This window comes from Stegodyphus dumicola, chromosome X2, assembly GCF_044657685.1.
Source record: "Stegodyphus dumicola isolate Sdum_Otavi_A_Nest chromosome X2, ASM4465768v1".
Classification (NCBI taxonomy): Eukaryota; Metazoa; Arthropoda; class Arachnida; order Araneae; family Eresidae; genus Stegodyphus; species Stegodyphus dumicola.
The window spans coordinates 72,224,203-72,240,585 of NC_140781.1; the positions used below are offsets into that span (position 1 = coordinate 72,224,203).

The 16,383-nt window shown below is 32.9% G+C and overlaps 1 protein-coding gene across 1 annotated transcript in view; it reads right to left on the reverse strand.

The window, feature by feature from the left end:
• LOC118198020 (small conductance calcium-activated potassium channel protein 2-like) overlaps positions 1 to 16,383 on the reverse strand; it is a 415,420-nt gene that overhangs the window by 95,019 nt on the left and 304,018 nt on the right. Inside the window, exon 4 of the mRNA XM_035369612.2 lies at positions 7,106 to 7,527. Coding sequence (XP_035225503.1) covers positions 7,106 to 7,527 — 422 coding nt within the window. The remainder of the gene's footprint in view (positions 1 to 7,105; positions 7,528 to 16,383) is intronic.

A 16,383-nucleotide genomic window follows, 5' to 3' on the forward strand; every position in this document is an offset into this window, starting at 1 on the left:
ACCTTTGAAACCTATTAGAATACTGGAAGAACTTTTATTAGGAATATGCAAATAGTTTGTAGAGTTATTTACTTTGTAAATGCTAATTTACAGTTGAACGTGAAGAATCTCATGAACTGATAAGCGAATAATCGCTTGAGTTCGTGTGACAAGAAACAACAAAATGGAAGGGTAAATAACCCTTTATTATTCAAATAAGATTTAAAAGAACTCCGTCTTGGAGTGTACAATAAAAGCCGACACTTGGGCTTGAACTTAAGAGGCTAAGAATTAAACTAAAACTAATCTAAACTAAAGAGATATAGCCGAAGCTATCAAGATTCTAACCGAGTTGGCCCCTTAACGCTAACTGACTGCGAAGCTATCAAGGGCTTAAAGTACGGCCGAGCGTAATAATACCTTAAGAGAGAGTAGCCTAAAAAGACGGACGCGTGCAGACAGAATACCTGGTATCTCTCTCACTAAGACCAAAGAACTTCGCGGTTAAATAACGCTCTTCATCATTATGTATTCAGACGTTCTGGCCGGTAGTAGTAAGTTGAAGTTAAGAATCGACAGAAAAGGAACTTTAACTTAAAACTTAACTGTTAATAAAATGGACATAATCCTTAGAAGTTTACTCAAGAATAATTGATATACAGTGACATCAGACGACATGAACTGATGCAACATGTTTCAAACGGAGATATTTAATCAACATTTAACATAAGTTTACATAACTAACAGCAATTGAAATGAAGGTGAAAAATTAGAGAAAATTTGAATTACGGATAATTTTCGTCAGATAAGAGAAAGCAAAGCGAAATTCTACCTCTTACCAAATATTCAACAGAATTTAATACCTATAAGTAGTAATTTAGTCGAACTTGCGTATTTCCTCATCGTTTGTCTCAAACTAAAAATCCTTCCATAAATGTGATTTGGAGTTACTTTCATTTGCCTCCAAAATATCGAGAACCCGGTTGTCTGTTAAGCATGCTCGAGCATCTTGTGCTTAATATAGATGGATTGTGAGCATGCTTAATAATGCATGCTCACAATGCAGCGCAAAAGTAAAAAAAACTTCCAATTATGAAAATTAACACTGGGTCTTGCAATAATATTTAACACATTTGCAGTTTAGTTATCAACAGCTCCGACGAAATCTTTTCTTGATAACGTCTTTACTCCAATGAAACCCCATTTGAAAATTTATACTAAAAATAGAAACAACCCAAGACTAAACAGTCTTCTTACTATCAAATTGTACCAAACAAAAGAGCTAATTCCACAAGCATGCACAGATCTTTCATGAAAAGTAATAATAATAATAATAGTTCATATTTCTGTCGTGTCTATGTCTGATGTCTTCATAAACTTGTCTGATGATGTGTCTGATGTCTTCATAAACTTGAAGTATGTTGTAATATTGTAAAATTAAGTGCAATTTCATCTAACATTCGCCAAGTTAAAAACACATCTCCGGAATACTTCATTTTTTTAAAGGAAACATCATGTTTAAAAAATGGAGAGCTAGACCGCCCTCGGCAGTCCATAGAAATTGCCAAACCTAAATTTATGTCAGTACAATGTTTGGAAAATATCAATTCTAACTTAACGAGTTTTCTTCATGGTAGACCATATTCATATTTCGATCAAAACCCTTAAATAAACTAGGCGTTGATCTAAAATAGTTTAATTACATACGTGAAATAGATTCCCAAAGAGCTAACTATAACGAATTATCGCATTCTCCCGTGCCTTTTGTCGTGATGCAAAGGGTTAACACATCCAGCCAGCAATCAGAAGATCCATGCTTTGACTCTCAGCGAGGGCGCAGCCGATTTCTTAAAATTTCCTGCCCCCTCAAACCTAATAGTTGTTTATAGGTTCAAAAACGTTTGTCAATATAATAATGAAAAAGTGTTCTGTGATGGAAAGAATCACCCTAATAAGGCAAGATTAAGTAGGCAATCTGATTTCTAATGCAGAAGCAACTGAAGGCATATTTAATCGGAGTGAGCTTGAATGTCTATGTCTCTTGAAAAAAAGGTTATACAACATATGGTTAATCTTAAATATTAATGCGGTTCAATAACCTCACTTGACTGCAACGAAAATTTGAAGTCTACTTGAATGTATCGGAATTATCATCATTAAAGAAATTAAATGAAATACATGTTCAGATTCAATAATAACCTTAAAAAAAAAAAAAAAAAAAAAAAAAAAAAAACGTTAATTGATAAGAGTTAGTAAATGCTGACAGAAACGATAAATAAGATGGATTCGCATAGATGCTTTTATACTAAATTTTCATATTACGGATAGTTTAGGGACTGAGAAATTTCTAATAATTGTACCTAAAAGAAATTGTTTTACTAAATTACACTTATTGCGGAAACATGAAGTTGATTTGTCTTTGCGATGATAGTTTTCGTGAAAATATTCTTTGACTAATAAAGGAAATTGACTAATATAGAAGAATCTAGTTTTTCGGAATTAATGCAGTTGCAGCCATGTTGAATTAAGCTTATTGCTTTCGAATAACGGAAGGAAGAACCCATTTAATAAAATATGTAAATTGCTCATTCCGGTGGTTATTATGTTCGACAATATTTTTTAATACTTAAAGCTAAGAATAAAGTTCAAAATTCGTTTTTAAATTCTTTATTTTCAGTCCAATTATAAAGGAAATACTACTCATTTTTAATTAAAAAGCCCTCTATACTTTCAATTACATTGCGGAGTTTGAGCTTTTAAATTATTAAGATGATTTTCGCCGCTGGAAAAACTTGTAGTGAAAACTAATAGAATTGTAGTTTAGTTGCATGTATATATATATATATATATATATACACACATATTCGTTACTTTAGGTTTTTACTAAATTCCTAAGGTCTTCAATAAATTGACAAAAAGGAGATACAAAAAAGAGAAGAGTTACCTGTTTCTTTTCTTTACGGAAATTTTATGGATGTGGGTGACAGTAAATTTTCAAATACACTGGAATGTTACATTAAAAATAGCACATTTATTACTTAAATATGAAATTTCTCTATACATTCGTTACTTCGGGTCCTTTTTTTTTTGTCACTAATGTCTTAATAATACATGGGTAAAAGCAAGTAATTGTACCAGTCGAATTGATTGTTAAAGTAACAATAATAGTTCACATTTTCAAATAAGGAACTATACTGCTGAAGATAGTTCTCCTAATATTCGATTATAAGTTCTTGAAATATTTCATGATTGAACAAGGTCAAAAGATATCTATTACATGAGGTAAAACGCATTCTTCATCCTGTGCTAGAAATTCCTGAAATGTATCAAACGTTTCATTCCAAGGTATTACTCTGAAAATTAATAGAAGATTCGATAACAACAGATAGTAGTTAGGTTTGGTTTAGTTTGGTTTATTTGATTACGGCAAAGCTCTTGAGAACTATCTGTCTAAGGGGAAGGATGCCTTCGTGGTGGAATTTCTAAAGAAAACTGGCTCGCGTCTGCGTTACACATGCAACGCCCATGCAGCAACTACGAAAACATTAGCAGGGATTCTAACCCCATACCAAACTACCTGTGTTCACTGACTTTATCGATCGGCCGTTGGTAGGCTGTAATACTTAGGTACTAGAGAATTTCACATACAAATGAATTATGTTAAATCAGGTGATTCGGTCTTTACAAGTAAAAGTTCATTGAAGTATTGGAAATCAAAATAAATAAATAAAGAAATTAATTCCTGGTCAAGTGGCCTAATTTTTAGTGTCGGAGGGTTTTTCAATAGGCATATATGCAAAAAGAGAGAAAAAATCCACAACTAAACTAAATTATCTAAATATGTTAGCTACTGAAAAATGTTCCTTGCAATTCAGAATGCCTCAAAAGAAGGACATGTAACGAAAATTAATTTTTATTAGTCGGCATTCTTTCATTTTGGAGCTTCTAAATAAAAAATTTCATTATATGAAAAACTATTGTTGATTTATTATATAATATTCTAATCATTACGGTTATTTATTATTATTCATATGAGAAAAGCAGATTTCTATTAAATATTTCAGTAACCAAGAAGATACAATTATTTTCAATAGGAAAATTACTAACAATATTATAGTAGTCTGAATGTAAATCGTATTAGAAATTAAATACGTTCATGGAAAATTCTCATTCTTGTTAGTGAGCTGCAAGTTCACTAACATTCTTGCTAGTGAGTTAAGTTTTATTTATAATTTTACTTGAATTGCTTGTTGAATTGATTTCTTATGAACTGATTTAAAATAAAAATTGCGGGTATAGTCATCTCTAGATTAATGTATGTTTCGTTAAAGGGAGAGACAGATTTTCATTGCGTGCAATGAAGATAAAATATACAACATGCATCTCCCCAGTCGTGAGGTAAATTTACTATTACATTCACTGTCTTAACTCTCTTAAAGTTTCGTAAATTTTACTTCTTAGGCAACTAACTACCTTGCGAAATGAATCTGTTCTTGGAAGAGGGGCTTGGATAAAACCTTTTCCAGCCCCACTTCTTTTCTTCCAGTTGAGCACTTCGGTTTCCGCACTAAGTACTAAATCTTCCATTGCAAGTATTATATTTTATAAAATTGATTTGAGTTCTCTTGGATAAAGTTGCGGGAAGTTCCAAAGAAACTGCAGTCAATATAAAATTTATGTTTTATTTGTGCATCTTGTAAAGTTTTATTTATTATTATATATCGTTATGTTATCAACTTGATAACTTATGATAGGATTAGACCTTTAGATGTATAAATGCTAGCTTAAATAGCAAGGAAAACTGCATAAAACATCCCCTAATTATAGTGTGTCATCACTTCATTTTACATTTAAAGAAATTTAAAAAAAATCTAACTTTATAAACCGAAGTAAATTTTTCGCCCTGTTTGGACAGTAATTAGCTCTTATTTGAGAAGTAAATACGTGTTTAAAAGACTTAAAAACTCTCCTGTTCAAATTATATTAGTTCAGGAAAAGGCATACATACAAAAACTACGTGCTCAATGCATTATGTAAATGTTGCTTCTGCATTCAAGTTTGTGTAAAAATGAACTACCTAAAGGCATTTGACAAAGTGGCATTTAGATATGGCACCAAAGTTAAGCCCTAAAATGTTATATTTTATCTGTTATATTTTATCACAAGTACTTAATATTCAGTTTCTTTATTATAAAACACAGAATAGGCTATAATAGGCGGATATTTCAGACGCATTTATCCCAAGGGTACCACGGAGTTTCAGGGATTTATTGACACATTACATAAAAAATATAAATTTTGAATCATTTCCTGTACCCTTGATGCTAAATATATTTCGTTAAGGCGCTTATGATGATTATGACAGGATTATTTATAGTTCTTAAATTAAAGTTTCGTTGATCAATTAAATTAAATTAATAACATTTTAGGGCTTAACTTTGGTGCCATATCTAAATGCCACTTTATCAAATGCGTTTAGGTAGTTCATATTAAACATTTTGACATGTTGTAAGATATGTTTATTATAAAATTAGGTAATACGTAAAAATGACAGTATAAGACACATTTGCCTTATTCATAATTAATTATTACATTAATAATAGGGAAAAATCTTTCGGTGCAGCATTTGTCTTTGATTACCTACGTTCCAATGATTGTTTTCGAAAACTGAATTAATGAACAATTTAAACTGAGATATTTGCGATCAGAGTAACAAAATTAGGAAATATTTGCTATTTTTATTCCGGTTACTACTTGGCAGTTGATTGCTGTTATCCACTAATACGTGTATTATTAATTTTTACATTTTATCTAAACTAGCCACACATTTGAGAGAAACAGCTTATTTACTTTTTCCATTTCTTTTCTTAGGGAAGGGAAGAAGATTTGCATTTTTAATTTATTTATTTATAACAAAAAGTAATGGAGGGGCTCAAGAAAATATCTTATTCAGAAATGAATATTTCAAAAAGTTGGATTATTTTATTATTGCAGATAAAAACAAAATTTGCATTTTTTTAGGCTGAAGTGAAGTAAGAAGCTGAAGTGAAGTAAGACTTTATTTCTTGCTGAGCTCAAAGCTGTTTTGACCTTCCAAGTTTTATTATTTAAAATTAATACTTATTCCTCAGAATCACAAAAGTAATTAATTTGATAGAGGAAAATGCAACTAAAAGATATTTGAGTTGACAGCTGTTGCAAGTAATATATAAATGCAAAGTCTTTCTTGTGGGTTAGCAAAAATTTCTCCACATTACCAAGAATTTATCCTTAAAACATTATTATAGATATAACAATATAGAGTAATACGCAAAAGTAACAGTAAGAACGTATGATAAATTATTATAATTATTTAATAATTAGAAGCATTGAAGAATACCTGCTTCTTCTTCTGAAATAGAAACAAATAAAAGCAATAATTTTAAAAAGGAAACTTTTAACATTTTTGATAAAAGCGCTAAAAATTTAACACTGAACACTGTATTTATACTTAATCCAGTATCTGGAAAATGAACAATTTTCTTTCACACTCTGAAGTTAGAAAGTATGCTGCAGCTATTCATGTTATGCCACAGACTGAAAGTACAGTATTGAATATTAAAAATTGTACATACCCCATTTTGCACAGCCGTATGTTTAGAAATGCTGAACTGATTAAAAAAAACTGAGAAGCAAACTTACCTTCAAAATCTAATTAATAATACAAACGAAGAAATTTAAGATGTACTTACGTCGTACTGACGAAACGTAACTTTTACATGAAATGCTCATTTTCAGAAACACGAATTACGAAATAAATAAAATGCAGAAAAAACTTATTAATCATCATTTTAAATTATGTTTGCTGAAAAAAATAAATATATTAACTTCATATTAGCATCTGCTGATAATATACATGAACAGGCATATTATATAAAAAGGTTCACTCTTTTGAGAGCATAAATTAATTACGATAAGAAAATGCAAAGTATTATACAAGAGCAAGCTACTATTTTTTTCATAAACGATATAACGAATTACATTAACGTGAATGCATGTACGAGAATTCAAGAAGAAGCAAAAGCTAATAAATGAATTTTCCTTAGAGGTTACAGATATTTTTAAGAAGAAAAGGTAAAATCATTACCGTTCACATAGCCTGAGCGTCCAAGATGCAATAATCCAAAGTGAGACCATAAAGACCAAGAGCACGGTTCCTGGACAAATGGTCATGAGAGTCTTGAGGACGAACCTCGTGTTGAAATTTATTCTGTTCAGAGCGCCGATGCTCCTGGATGACGCATCGGTGAAGAGTTTGCTATGCAGGAGCATCACCCTGCAGATGAGGTACAGGCGTAGGAACATGGGCAAGGACAGAGTTACGTCAATGGGCACCTTACGTGACTCGACGATGCCGTTCTGGTTTGCCAGCTTAGTGGTCCACGTGAAATAATATTCCCCAGGAATGGGATGGACGGCGCAGACAGCCAACTCTAGGAAGATGAGTGAGATCCTTTGAGGTGTCATCGCAATCCTCCAGTCGTCGGCACAATTATCGATCATGAATAGCTGCAATAGAAGAAAGAGAATTTTATAATCTTTAAGTCAGACTAATATTATAAACAACTATATACACACAAATGGTAAGAGAAAAAAATCCACAACGAAACACTTTTTGCTTTTCCATTGGCGGGCACAAGTCATCATAGACGCTGGCTACTACTAAGGCCAGAAGTAGTGGTCACTTTATTACGAAGGCACCTAATAGGTGGACCACCTTTGCTCCTACGAAGGGACGGACAGCTACAACCATGCTTTTTGCGGGATTTCAACCTGGGCCCTTTGGTATCGCAGTCGGCTCCGCTAATTAATATACCGTCTGGGCGGCCCCAAATGAAATAGATCATTCATGACGCAACACGTGCCCTGTGTATATTGGGCAACACCTAATCATTAGATAAGTGAGAAAAGTTATACGTACAGCGCAAAATTGCTCTGACAAAAGAGAATCACACAGCACTGCCTGTATCTGCAACCAATAAATAAAATATCCGAAATGATTTTAACTTTTTCAAAGAATTTAAGAGAAATATTTTAGAGATTTCGTGCTTTATTTGCTACTTGGATGATAATATTATTATCTTCAAACTAACGTTTAGTATTACGATTTTGTCTCTCAATACTGCTGATTAACAAAATTAAAAACTTTAAGTGCACATGCTTAAATGTTCATTGTTCATCGTTTGTCCAGAATTACAAAGAGGATGCACTTGATAATTCTTAATCTGATGTAAAATAGATGCAAATTAAAGCAATTAAGTCTAGCTGAAAGATTTATATAGCTCATAGCTACTAAAACAGTAACACTTAACAAAGTGTAATCAGACTTCAACATTTCCGCATGCTCAAACATTGTAGGAGTGAAGGCATCTTCAAGAGCAAATGCATGTTTGCAATGAAGTGAATTATATATTATATTACTAAGCCGCAACTTATACTTCCTAAGCAGACATAAAATGTTTTGAAAGGGATAAAATGTAAGAAGTGAGAGGAAATTATACGAAGAAAGATAATTTTTTAAGACATAATTCGCATATAACACAGGATCATGACACTAAGGGTGGAGGACGCTAAGGGAAAAGTTCATAATAACTGCATCATATTCATCATATTCTATATTAATAAGCGTATTCTATGGTAATTAGCAGGGTGGATGAATTATAACATGTTTTTTAATTTGAAGGCTCCTTGGGAGGCAGTGGAATCAAATTCAAAAATGGCACTCATGCGTCAACAACGCAACTGGTGTATGTTAGAATTTTATTGAACAGAAAGTGCCTTGTTGCTTTAGCATGCTTTCAAGCACAAATTTAATGTGAACCCACATAGACAGAAGTCAGTTTTGATGTGGTATAACAGTTTTCTTGAGAAGGGATGCATCTGTGACTAGAGAAAGAGACACCAAACTTAATCCTGTTGTTGGTCGCGTCAGCCCGAAAAAGTCAAAGGGCAGAGATAGCAGATATTTATAAATTAAAAAATGTACAAACATTAAAATATTAAACAATCGCTTACACTTCTATCTTTAAAACCTGCAGCTGATGCAGAAGATAAAAACCAGGCAACAATGCAAAGAGTCTTCAATTCTGCAATTAATGGACATACCACATCACCTATTAGGTGCCTCCATAATAAAGAGACTACCTCGTCTGGCCTTAGGAGTGGCCGATGCCGGCATAGGCAAGTGCCCGCCATTAGGGAAAAAAGAACATACCACATGAAACTTGATGAGCTAATGAAGCTGCATCCAACAAAAGTAAAAGAATATTATAATAAAATTTCACTGTATACTCACTTCAAATGAAGGAGTGTTTTCGTGGGTACCCTATTAATGAATCAAAATTGCCTGCCATATATAAGGCTGATAAATTTCGTTTGAACTCTGTAAGATGTAACAGTAAAGTTGTAGAGTAATGTTTTATATCCGACAGTTGAAGAAGAGCTCGTCAACGAGACCTTTGTGTTTCAATATTATATTGTAATCTGTCATAAAATCTTAGACTGTTACACAATGATTAACAAGAATGTAACATAGAAATCATTGAAGATATAAATATATAAGTTCTGAATACTATAGAGAAATCTCGGAGTGACATATAAATGCGAAATTTAGTACTTTCAGTACCAGAATTGATTCAAAACCAAAGAGTCAATTCAAAATCAATACTTCAAAACCAAAACCTCTCTCAAAGATGGACACATCAAATATTTTTATCTCAAAAATTAATCTTAAAAAGTGGTTTTATATTTCAATCTTACAAAATTTAGTTGTTGTTTAATATTTTTGTACTTATTTTATGAATATATTTTTACAATAAAAAATTTATCTTTTATCCCGAAATTTTATTATTTTCATATTACCGTGTGTAGCAAGAAAAATATTTTAAAGAAACATTTACCTCGTATTAATCTTAAAAATCGTCTAATGTAATATGTAGTGAGGATCTTCTGTTTTTATGGTCAACTGATCGATTTTAAAGCATTTTTTATCACTGTCAGTTGGTTTTGGACTTTTATACTTTAGAATAATGATAACTGAAAGAAATATTCTTCGACTATGTAAGTCACTTGACGGCATCAACAGATGTAGTACATAGGTGGATCCACTCCAAAAAAGTTACAAGCATCAGAATTTGAAAAGGAATTATTGTGGAAAGGATCCATAATCCCTTGAGTATAAGCAGATGACACTAGTTGTCTAGCAGCGGTTGCGCGAGTAGATACAGTAAGTTCGCAGACTCGTCAGAGCTATTGAAATTGCAAGACGTTTAGAAAAGTGGTCTCGCTTGGAAGTGCAAGCTATGATTCGTTGTCCCGATCGAGTATCTGTAGCGTGGCCATAACGTCACTGTCGATCGTTACGTGAAGGTTACGTGAAGCCATGCCACGCAACTGGCATGTTGAATGATGGTGTCATCCTCCTGCAATGGCCCCCATACTGCTCACCAAACTCATGAAAAGCTGCAAAAGTTTAAGTGGGAAGTCTGGAGTCACCCCCCCCCCCCAATATAGCACACGTTTAGCACTTAGTGATTATTACTTCTTTCCGAAATTGAAGGAACATTTATCTAGAATGAGATTCTCTTCATACAGTGATGTGAAAATAGCCACCGAAAATTGGCTGAATGGGCAGGGACGTGATTTCTACTAAGCCGTGTTAAACACGTTCGTCCTGAGCTCGGATAAATGCTTAAATTAGACGTGGTGATTACGGGTAAAAATGATAGCTAGTATGCCTTTTAATTCCCTTTTCTATTTTCTGCCTATAGTGTAATAAATAATTTTTTATTTCCATTGTAACCTTTTCTTTTTGGATCCACCCTCATAATATCCTTTGTCAGTCGTTGACAAAACCTTACATATATTTGCAGCCAGTGGATATTTTACTTAAAAAATGGAGAAAACAATTGAAAAGTAAACTATTTCTGAGACAAAAGTATCTCAAGCGTTCGTTGCTCAAAACGTTTTGGTCTTTAATTCAAACCAAATGCTAAAGAAGTTTCATATCAATATAGAAAGGCAATTTAACTTAGAAATTATAACTAAATGTGCATAAAAGTTTTAAATAAAATTTTCAAAGAAATCGTTTTTAGATTAATTAAAATATTTTAACCATTAAAGTTGAAAATGCACTAGCAAAAATTACCACAAGATTAAGTCAGAAAATAAAATCAGTCTAAAATTCTGAGAGATTCTAAAAAAAGAAGCATTTCATTTTCATCATGTAATGGAAAAATGCATTTTCACTTTCAAGATTAAGAAATAAATTTCCAATTTCAATTAGCGGAAGTGCTATCAGCAACTAATAACGTTTCATGAAATTCTATCTTCTCGCCAAAACGTACATATATCACCTCACTGCCCAACCTTATTACTTCCGAAATATAACAAATTACTTTAATCACAGAAATAGAATCGCAGCTTCAGAAGAAACATAAATTTAATTTACCCGGTAGAAGTAATCAAAAATGCATGGAATTCGAGAAGAATTTGCCGAAATTTATAGTTAGTAGATGAAAGCTTTTATTCTTCGAGGAAGCATGTGAAATAATCCAGATAAATGAGCTCCTCATTCAATAACGTCCCTGAGTTCTATGCCTGGACGAATGGGAATATGAAAATAGTTTAGGGCCTGAAGTAATGGAATTCGCGCTTATAAACGAAATGACTTAAGCAGGTGTAATGCAGATTATCTAATTAGAAACAAAGCTCATAAGAGATTGTACAGAATACCGGTAGAAGGTTTGAAAGAGAATATGCGCAAAGAGAAAAATGAACTATTTATAGGTTTGACATTTGGATATGAAGGCCTTAGATTTGTAAAACGGTGTAAACCTCATTTTTAGTACACGCAGTCCTAAAATTTCATATTTACGATGCAAATCTTAGAAACATGCATATACAGTAAAACTCATTTAAGAAGTTCTCATTTAAGAAAGTACTTCCCACTTAAGGTGTTAGCACAAATTTTTCGAGAAGCCTTTCCTTCCATCGAAAAATAGATTTGTTTTCTTAATTTTTTAAAGGCGTTAAGGTAAGGAAAGAGATTAAAAAAAAAAGAATTTGAGGAAAAAGAGTGCTTACTTTAAAAATGATAGCTTAACATTGTCATCATTTATCAGGAGATTGCGAGGTATTTTTTCCCTTCTTATTGCTTAAATTCGTGGTTCAAATGGAAATGCGTCCAACTAGCAGTCCGGAGGTCCGGAATTCGAATTCAATAGAAGGCATCTCTTATTTCTCATATTTCCTGCTCCGAAATAAAACTAATGACTCTGCAGAGGGCCAATAATGCAGCGGGCAATAATTCCTCAAGACCAAGATTTGTGAATTGGGTGCCCGCCTTCCCAGTTTTCCTTTAAATGGGGAAGAATGTAAGGAGTTTCTCCCTTCTTACTACGTACCTTCGGGCTGTAACTGGAAGCACATCTATCTAGCAATCAGGAAATCCGGATTTATAATAATCTAATTTTTCCTTTCCGATTTAACTCAGTATAACTCAGTATATTATAAAACAACTCAGTGTAATGATTGTCTGGTGATTAAAATCATTTGCACTGATATCTGCAGTGGCAAACCAAGTTTTTTTTTACCATTACATAAGCTTATATACATTTTGTCTCAGCATTTCATTTTAAGAGCTGATTTTCTTAATTTTATTGAGTATAATATTCTGTTTCAGGACTGAAAATTCCAACATCAAAAAATGTATCATCTTTCAAAGTTTTGAAATCTTCACCATATTATAAAACAAAAATTTTAGCCTGTTTCATAATAAGAACGATAAAAAGATATTAATAACTCTGGCAGCCTTTGGTCTGGTATGCATAATTCGCCAAACAGAACGTCCGTAGTTTAAGCGGATACTAAAAATATCTCTCCTAAAATTTCAATAATGGTCTTTTATTAAATACCTTTTACCAGTATTTTACATAACGAAGTAATGAATGCCTAGAAATTACATTAAAAAAATCTGTTTTGCCTGTATTGAAACTGGAACAAATATCTATTATCAATTCATCTTAAAAGATGGGATCTCAGCCTATCTTAAAAAATTCAACTTTATTTTTAGATACAATAACCATCGAGAGACTGAAGATTCCGCTAAAAGACTCTAGACGAGTATTTGTGTAATTTCCTCCTCTGTTTGTTGAAATTTGCGTCCTCTGTTTCAAACCTGAAATAGTTTTAAAAATTTATTTTTTTCATCATATTGAGTCCGCCATGTTGACACTACTTTCGTCTTTATTGATACCTATAAGGTAACTATTATTTTTCAATAAACAGTTCTCTAATGTTTTTTATCCTTAACGTCATTTTTCCTTTCCATTCCCTCGCCAGAATGCAAATTAGATTGAATATTTAAACTGAGGTTGTTAGATTCTAAGACAGAGCCTGTTTCTGCCTTTGTGCGCGCATGTTACGTTGTTCCCAGTTCTGACATCCAGAATTTCTTCGCTTTGCATTATTTACTGCCTATATTGAACATCTACGGCTGTTAGATTTATGAGCCAACTTCGCGTTAAATTGAATCGTTTAGTCTCTGACTATTAGCTTATTTAAATTACATTTAACTGTTATTATACGTTACATCATCATAAGTGTTGTATGAGTGTGTGAACACCAGGTGTGCATTCTGTTCTAATTTAGTTATAATAAAGGTTTCTTTACACACTCCCCAAGTCTCAGTGTTTAGACGTAGGGATAAGCCGCTGTTAATATCCCTAGATTTTGGACCTAGTTTATTGATAGCTAAGAAAACCAAGCTTTATATACCAAAGACGCTTATTAAACAAATACGTTTTATGTTTCAGTTTGAGTATTGAACTGATCAGAATGAATTTCTTTCTAATCAGTTCAATACTCAAACTAAAACTTTGAGTTCCTTTCTTTTCCTCGACTTGTAATAAGAGTTGAATTTTAAGGGTAAAATTTTCTATTTATCCGTGTAAATTTTATCGCAGCGTTGAGAAACAAATATCTACTTTCTATGCGCACTTTTTCCTGCTCTTAATGTTTGTTCTATACAATTTTGAAAGCTGCAGCTGTGGAAGAAGGTTTATTCTCTTTCTGCTATTAATAAACCCTTTGCCCCCGGACTTTTTATCGCCTAAAGCTTTCAGCAGCATTTTTTGGTGTATCTGGCTATGTAATGTGTGATTTATCTGGAGGTAAAATTTGCATATACAATTTAAAAGGAAAGGTATTTTTAACGTTATTTTGTTATTATCGTAGTGTTAACATTTTGTAAATGAAAATTTTAATTATAAATTAAAAAAATATAACACTAACTAAATTTTCTGACACGTTTTCATCACTTTTACTAGAATCACTATTATTGCAATACTTTTCATTTTTTCTTCACTGGTTGAATAATGTCGCTGTCATCAGAATCATTTTCATATTCATCCACACTATATTTGCCACCACTACTATCTTGAAACAACACTTCTTCCATCGCATTTTTTGCCATAGTGAATAGAATTTTTTTTTTTATTTTCGTCGGCCAAGCAAATGACTAAAAACTGAAATCAAAGAAACATTAAATCGCATGTAACTAAACTTTAACTGTAAATTGCAATCATGTGAGCTTCAGTGCAGTATATTATTGGTGTGCCTGGGAGGTACATTTCGAGTACAACACCAAACTTTGGCAGTGTCTGTGAGGAGTACTTCGAGTGCAAAGGGTTAAAATATTTTTTTTACAACTATGAAAAGCTTTTGTGTTAGGAAAAACCACAATAATTTTGTTACCAACTAATTTTCCACTTTTATTAGATATAAAACCGTCCAGTCTAACCATCAGATGCATTTCTTTGTTTGAATAGTATCTTCAATGTCTACAGATCAGTTTAAAAACACACAAGTTTACTATGTAGGCAAAGTGTGCTATTTTAGCGAAACCCAAGAAGCATGCACAAGGAACAGGGAATAGTTGATTATGAAATTTTCTTCATATAGCAGCAAATTTAATAGTAAAATTCAGTCGCCCAACCGGTATAGTCGTTAGCGTTGTTGACTGCCGTGTCGAAGGGCCCGGGTCCTAATCCCGGAGAAGGCATGGATGTTTGTAAATGTATAGAGTCCGTGCGACATGGGGGCACTCTAAATATGCGGCTAGCCGAAAGTCCTCTCGAGATATTAGTGGTAGGGGAAGAGAGGTGGGAGACCCTTGGGCACGTCCTCCCGGAGTTGCTCTTCATCAAAATTGGGAACGGAACTGAGCTAAATCGCACTGCCACCTGTAAGGTGCTCAAGACTGTTGCCAAAGACAGGCGTAAACTTGCTCTCCTTGCCACGAGCTCCTGCAAACGCGTGAATGAAAGCACTAGCTGCATAGTTGCGATTAATTATTTTGATAGGTAAATTAGGTTAGTAGTGTTTTAAAACTCAGAAGAAAATGTTTGGAACCTTTTAATTTTTCTTCATAGGAAAAGAACTAAACATTTTACGATTTAAACTGTTATTTTTTAATAGTTTTATCAAAATATGTGCAGAGTCATTAGGTTTATCGAAACAGGAGATAGGAAAATCCTCGCCTGGATTCGAATTCCGGATCTCACAGCTGCTAGCTGGAAGCATTTAAAACAACACCACTAAGGCACATGGTATGGAAAGGGAAAAATTCCTTAAATTATCCTCCATTTAAAAGGCGATTGGGGAGGAGGGCACCTAGTCGCCAAATTTAGGTGGTGAGTATACCGCATTTTAGTGGGAACACCACTTGTAAATTCATTAGATTTATCGAAGCAGAAAACAGGAAAGGTTAAGAAATAAGAGTTGCATTAAAAATGCTAAGGTAATGTTATTTTTTCGAAATCAGTTTTAATAGTTCAAGCATACCTGAATAGCGCAGTTTATTCAGGTAGCTTAAACAAATCGTATTTTTCAATGCGGTCGCAGGCAGATCTTTTTAAACGTTATTAGCTCATTTTCTCGGCAGCAAATTGATGTTTGCGACTTTCAAAAGAAAGGATGCCGTGAAATTCTTTTCGACTATTTCATAAAAGAATAAAATTATTCTAAAGCATTTGCCGTCATACGTGAAGGAACTGAACATAAAGTAATCGAGCACATTCAGAAAGTCTTTGGAAAAGGGCCAAGAAAGTAAACATTGAAATTTTTATACTCGAAATCAATTTTAATATCCAAGAAAGTAATCTTTACAAAGGAAACCAGTGCATGGCATACAGTAAAAGGTTTTTTTATTTGTTCTTAAATTAGTTTCTAAACTACCTATTTTTAAACTGAAAAACTAATTACTATAAACATAGTAATTCTTTTATTATGTGACATACACGCATTTTGTGTTCAGTTGTACATAAAAATTAAGGAATTTGCGGAAATATAAATGAAGAGCGAAAT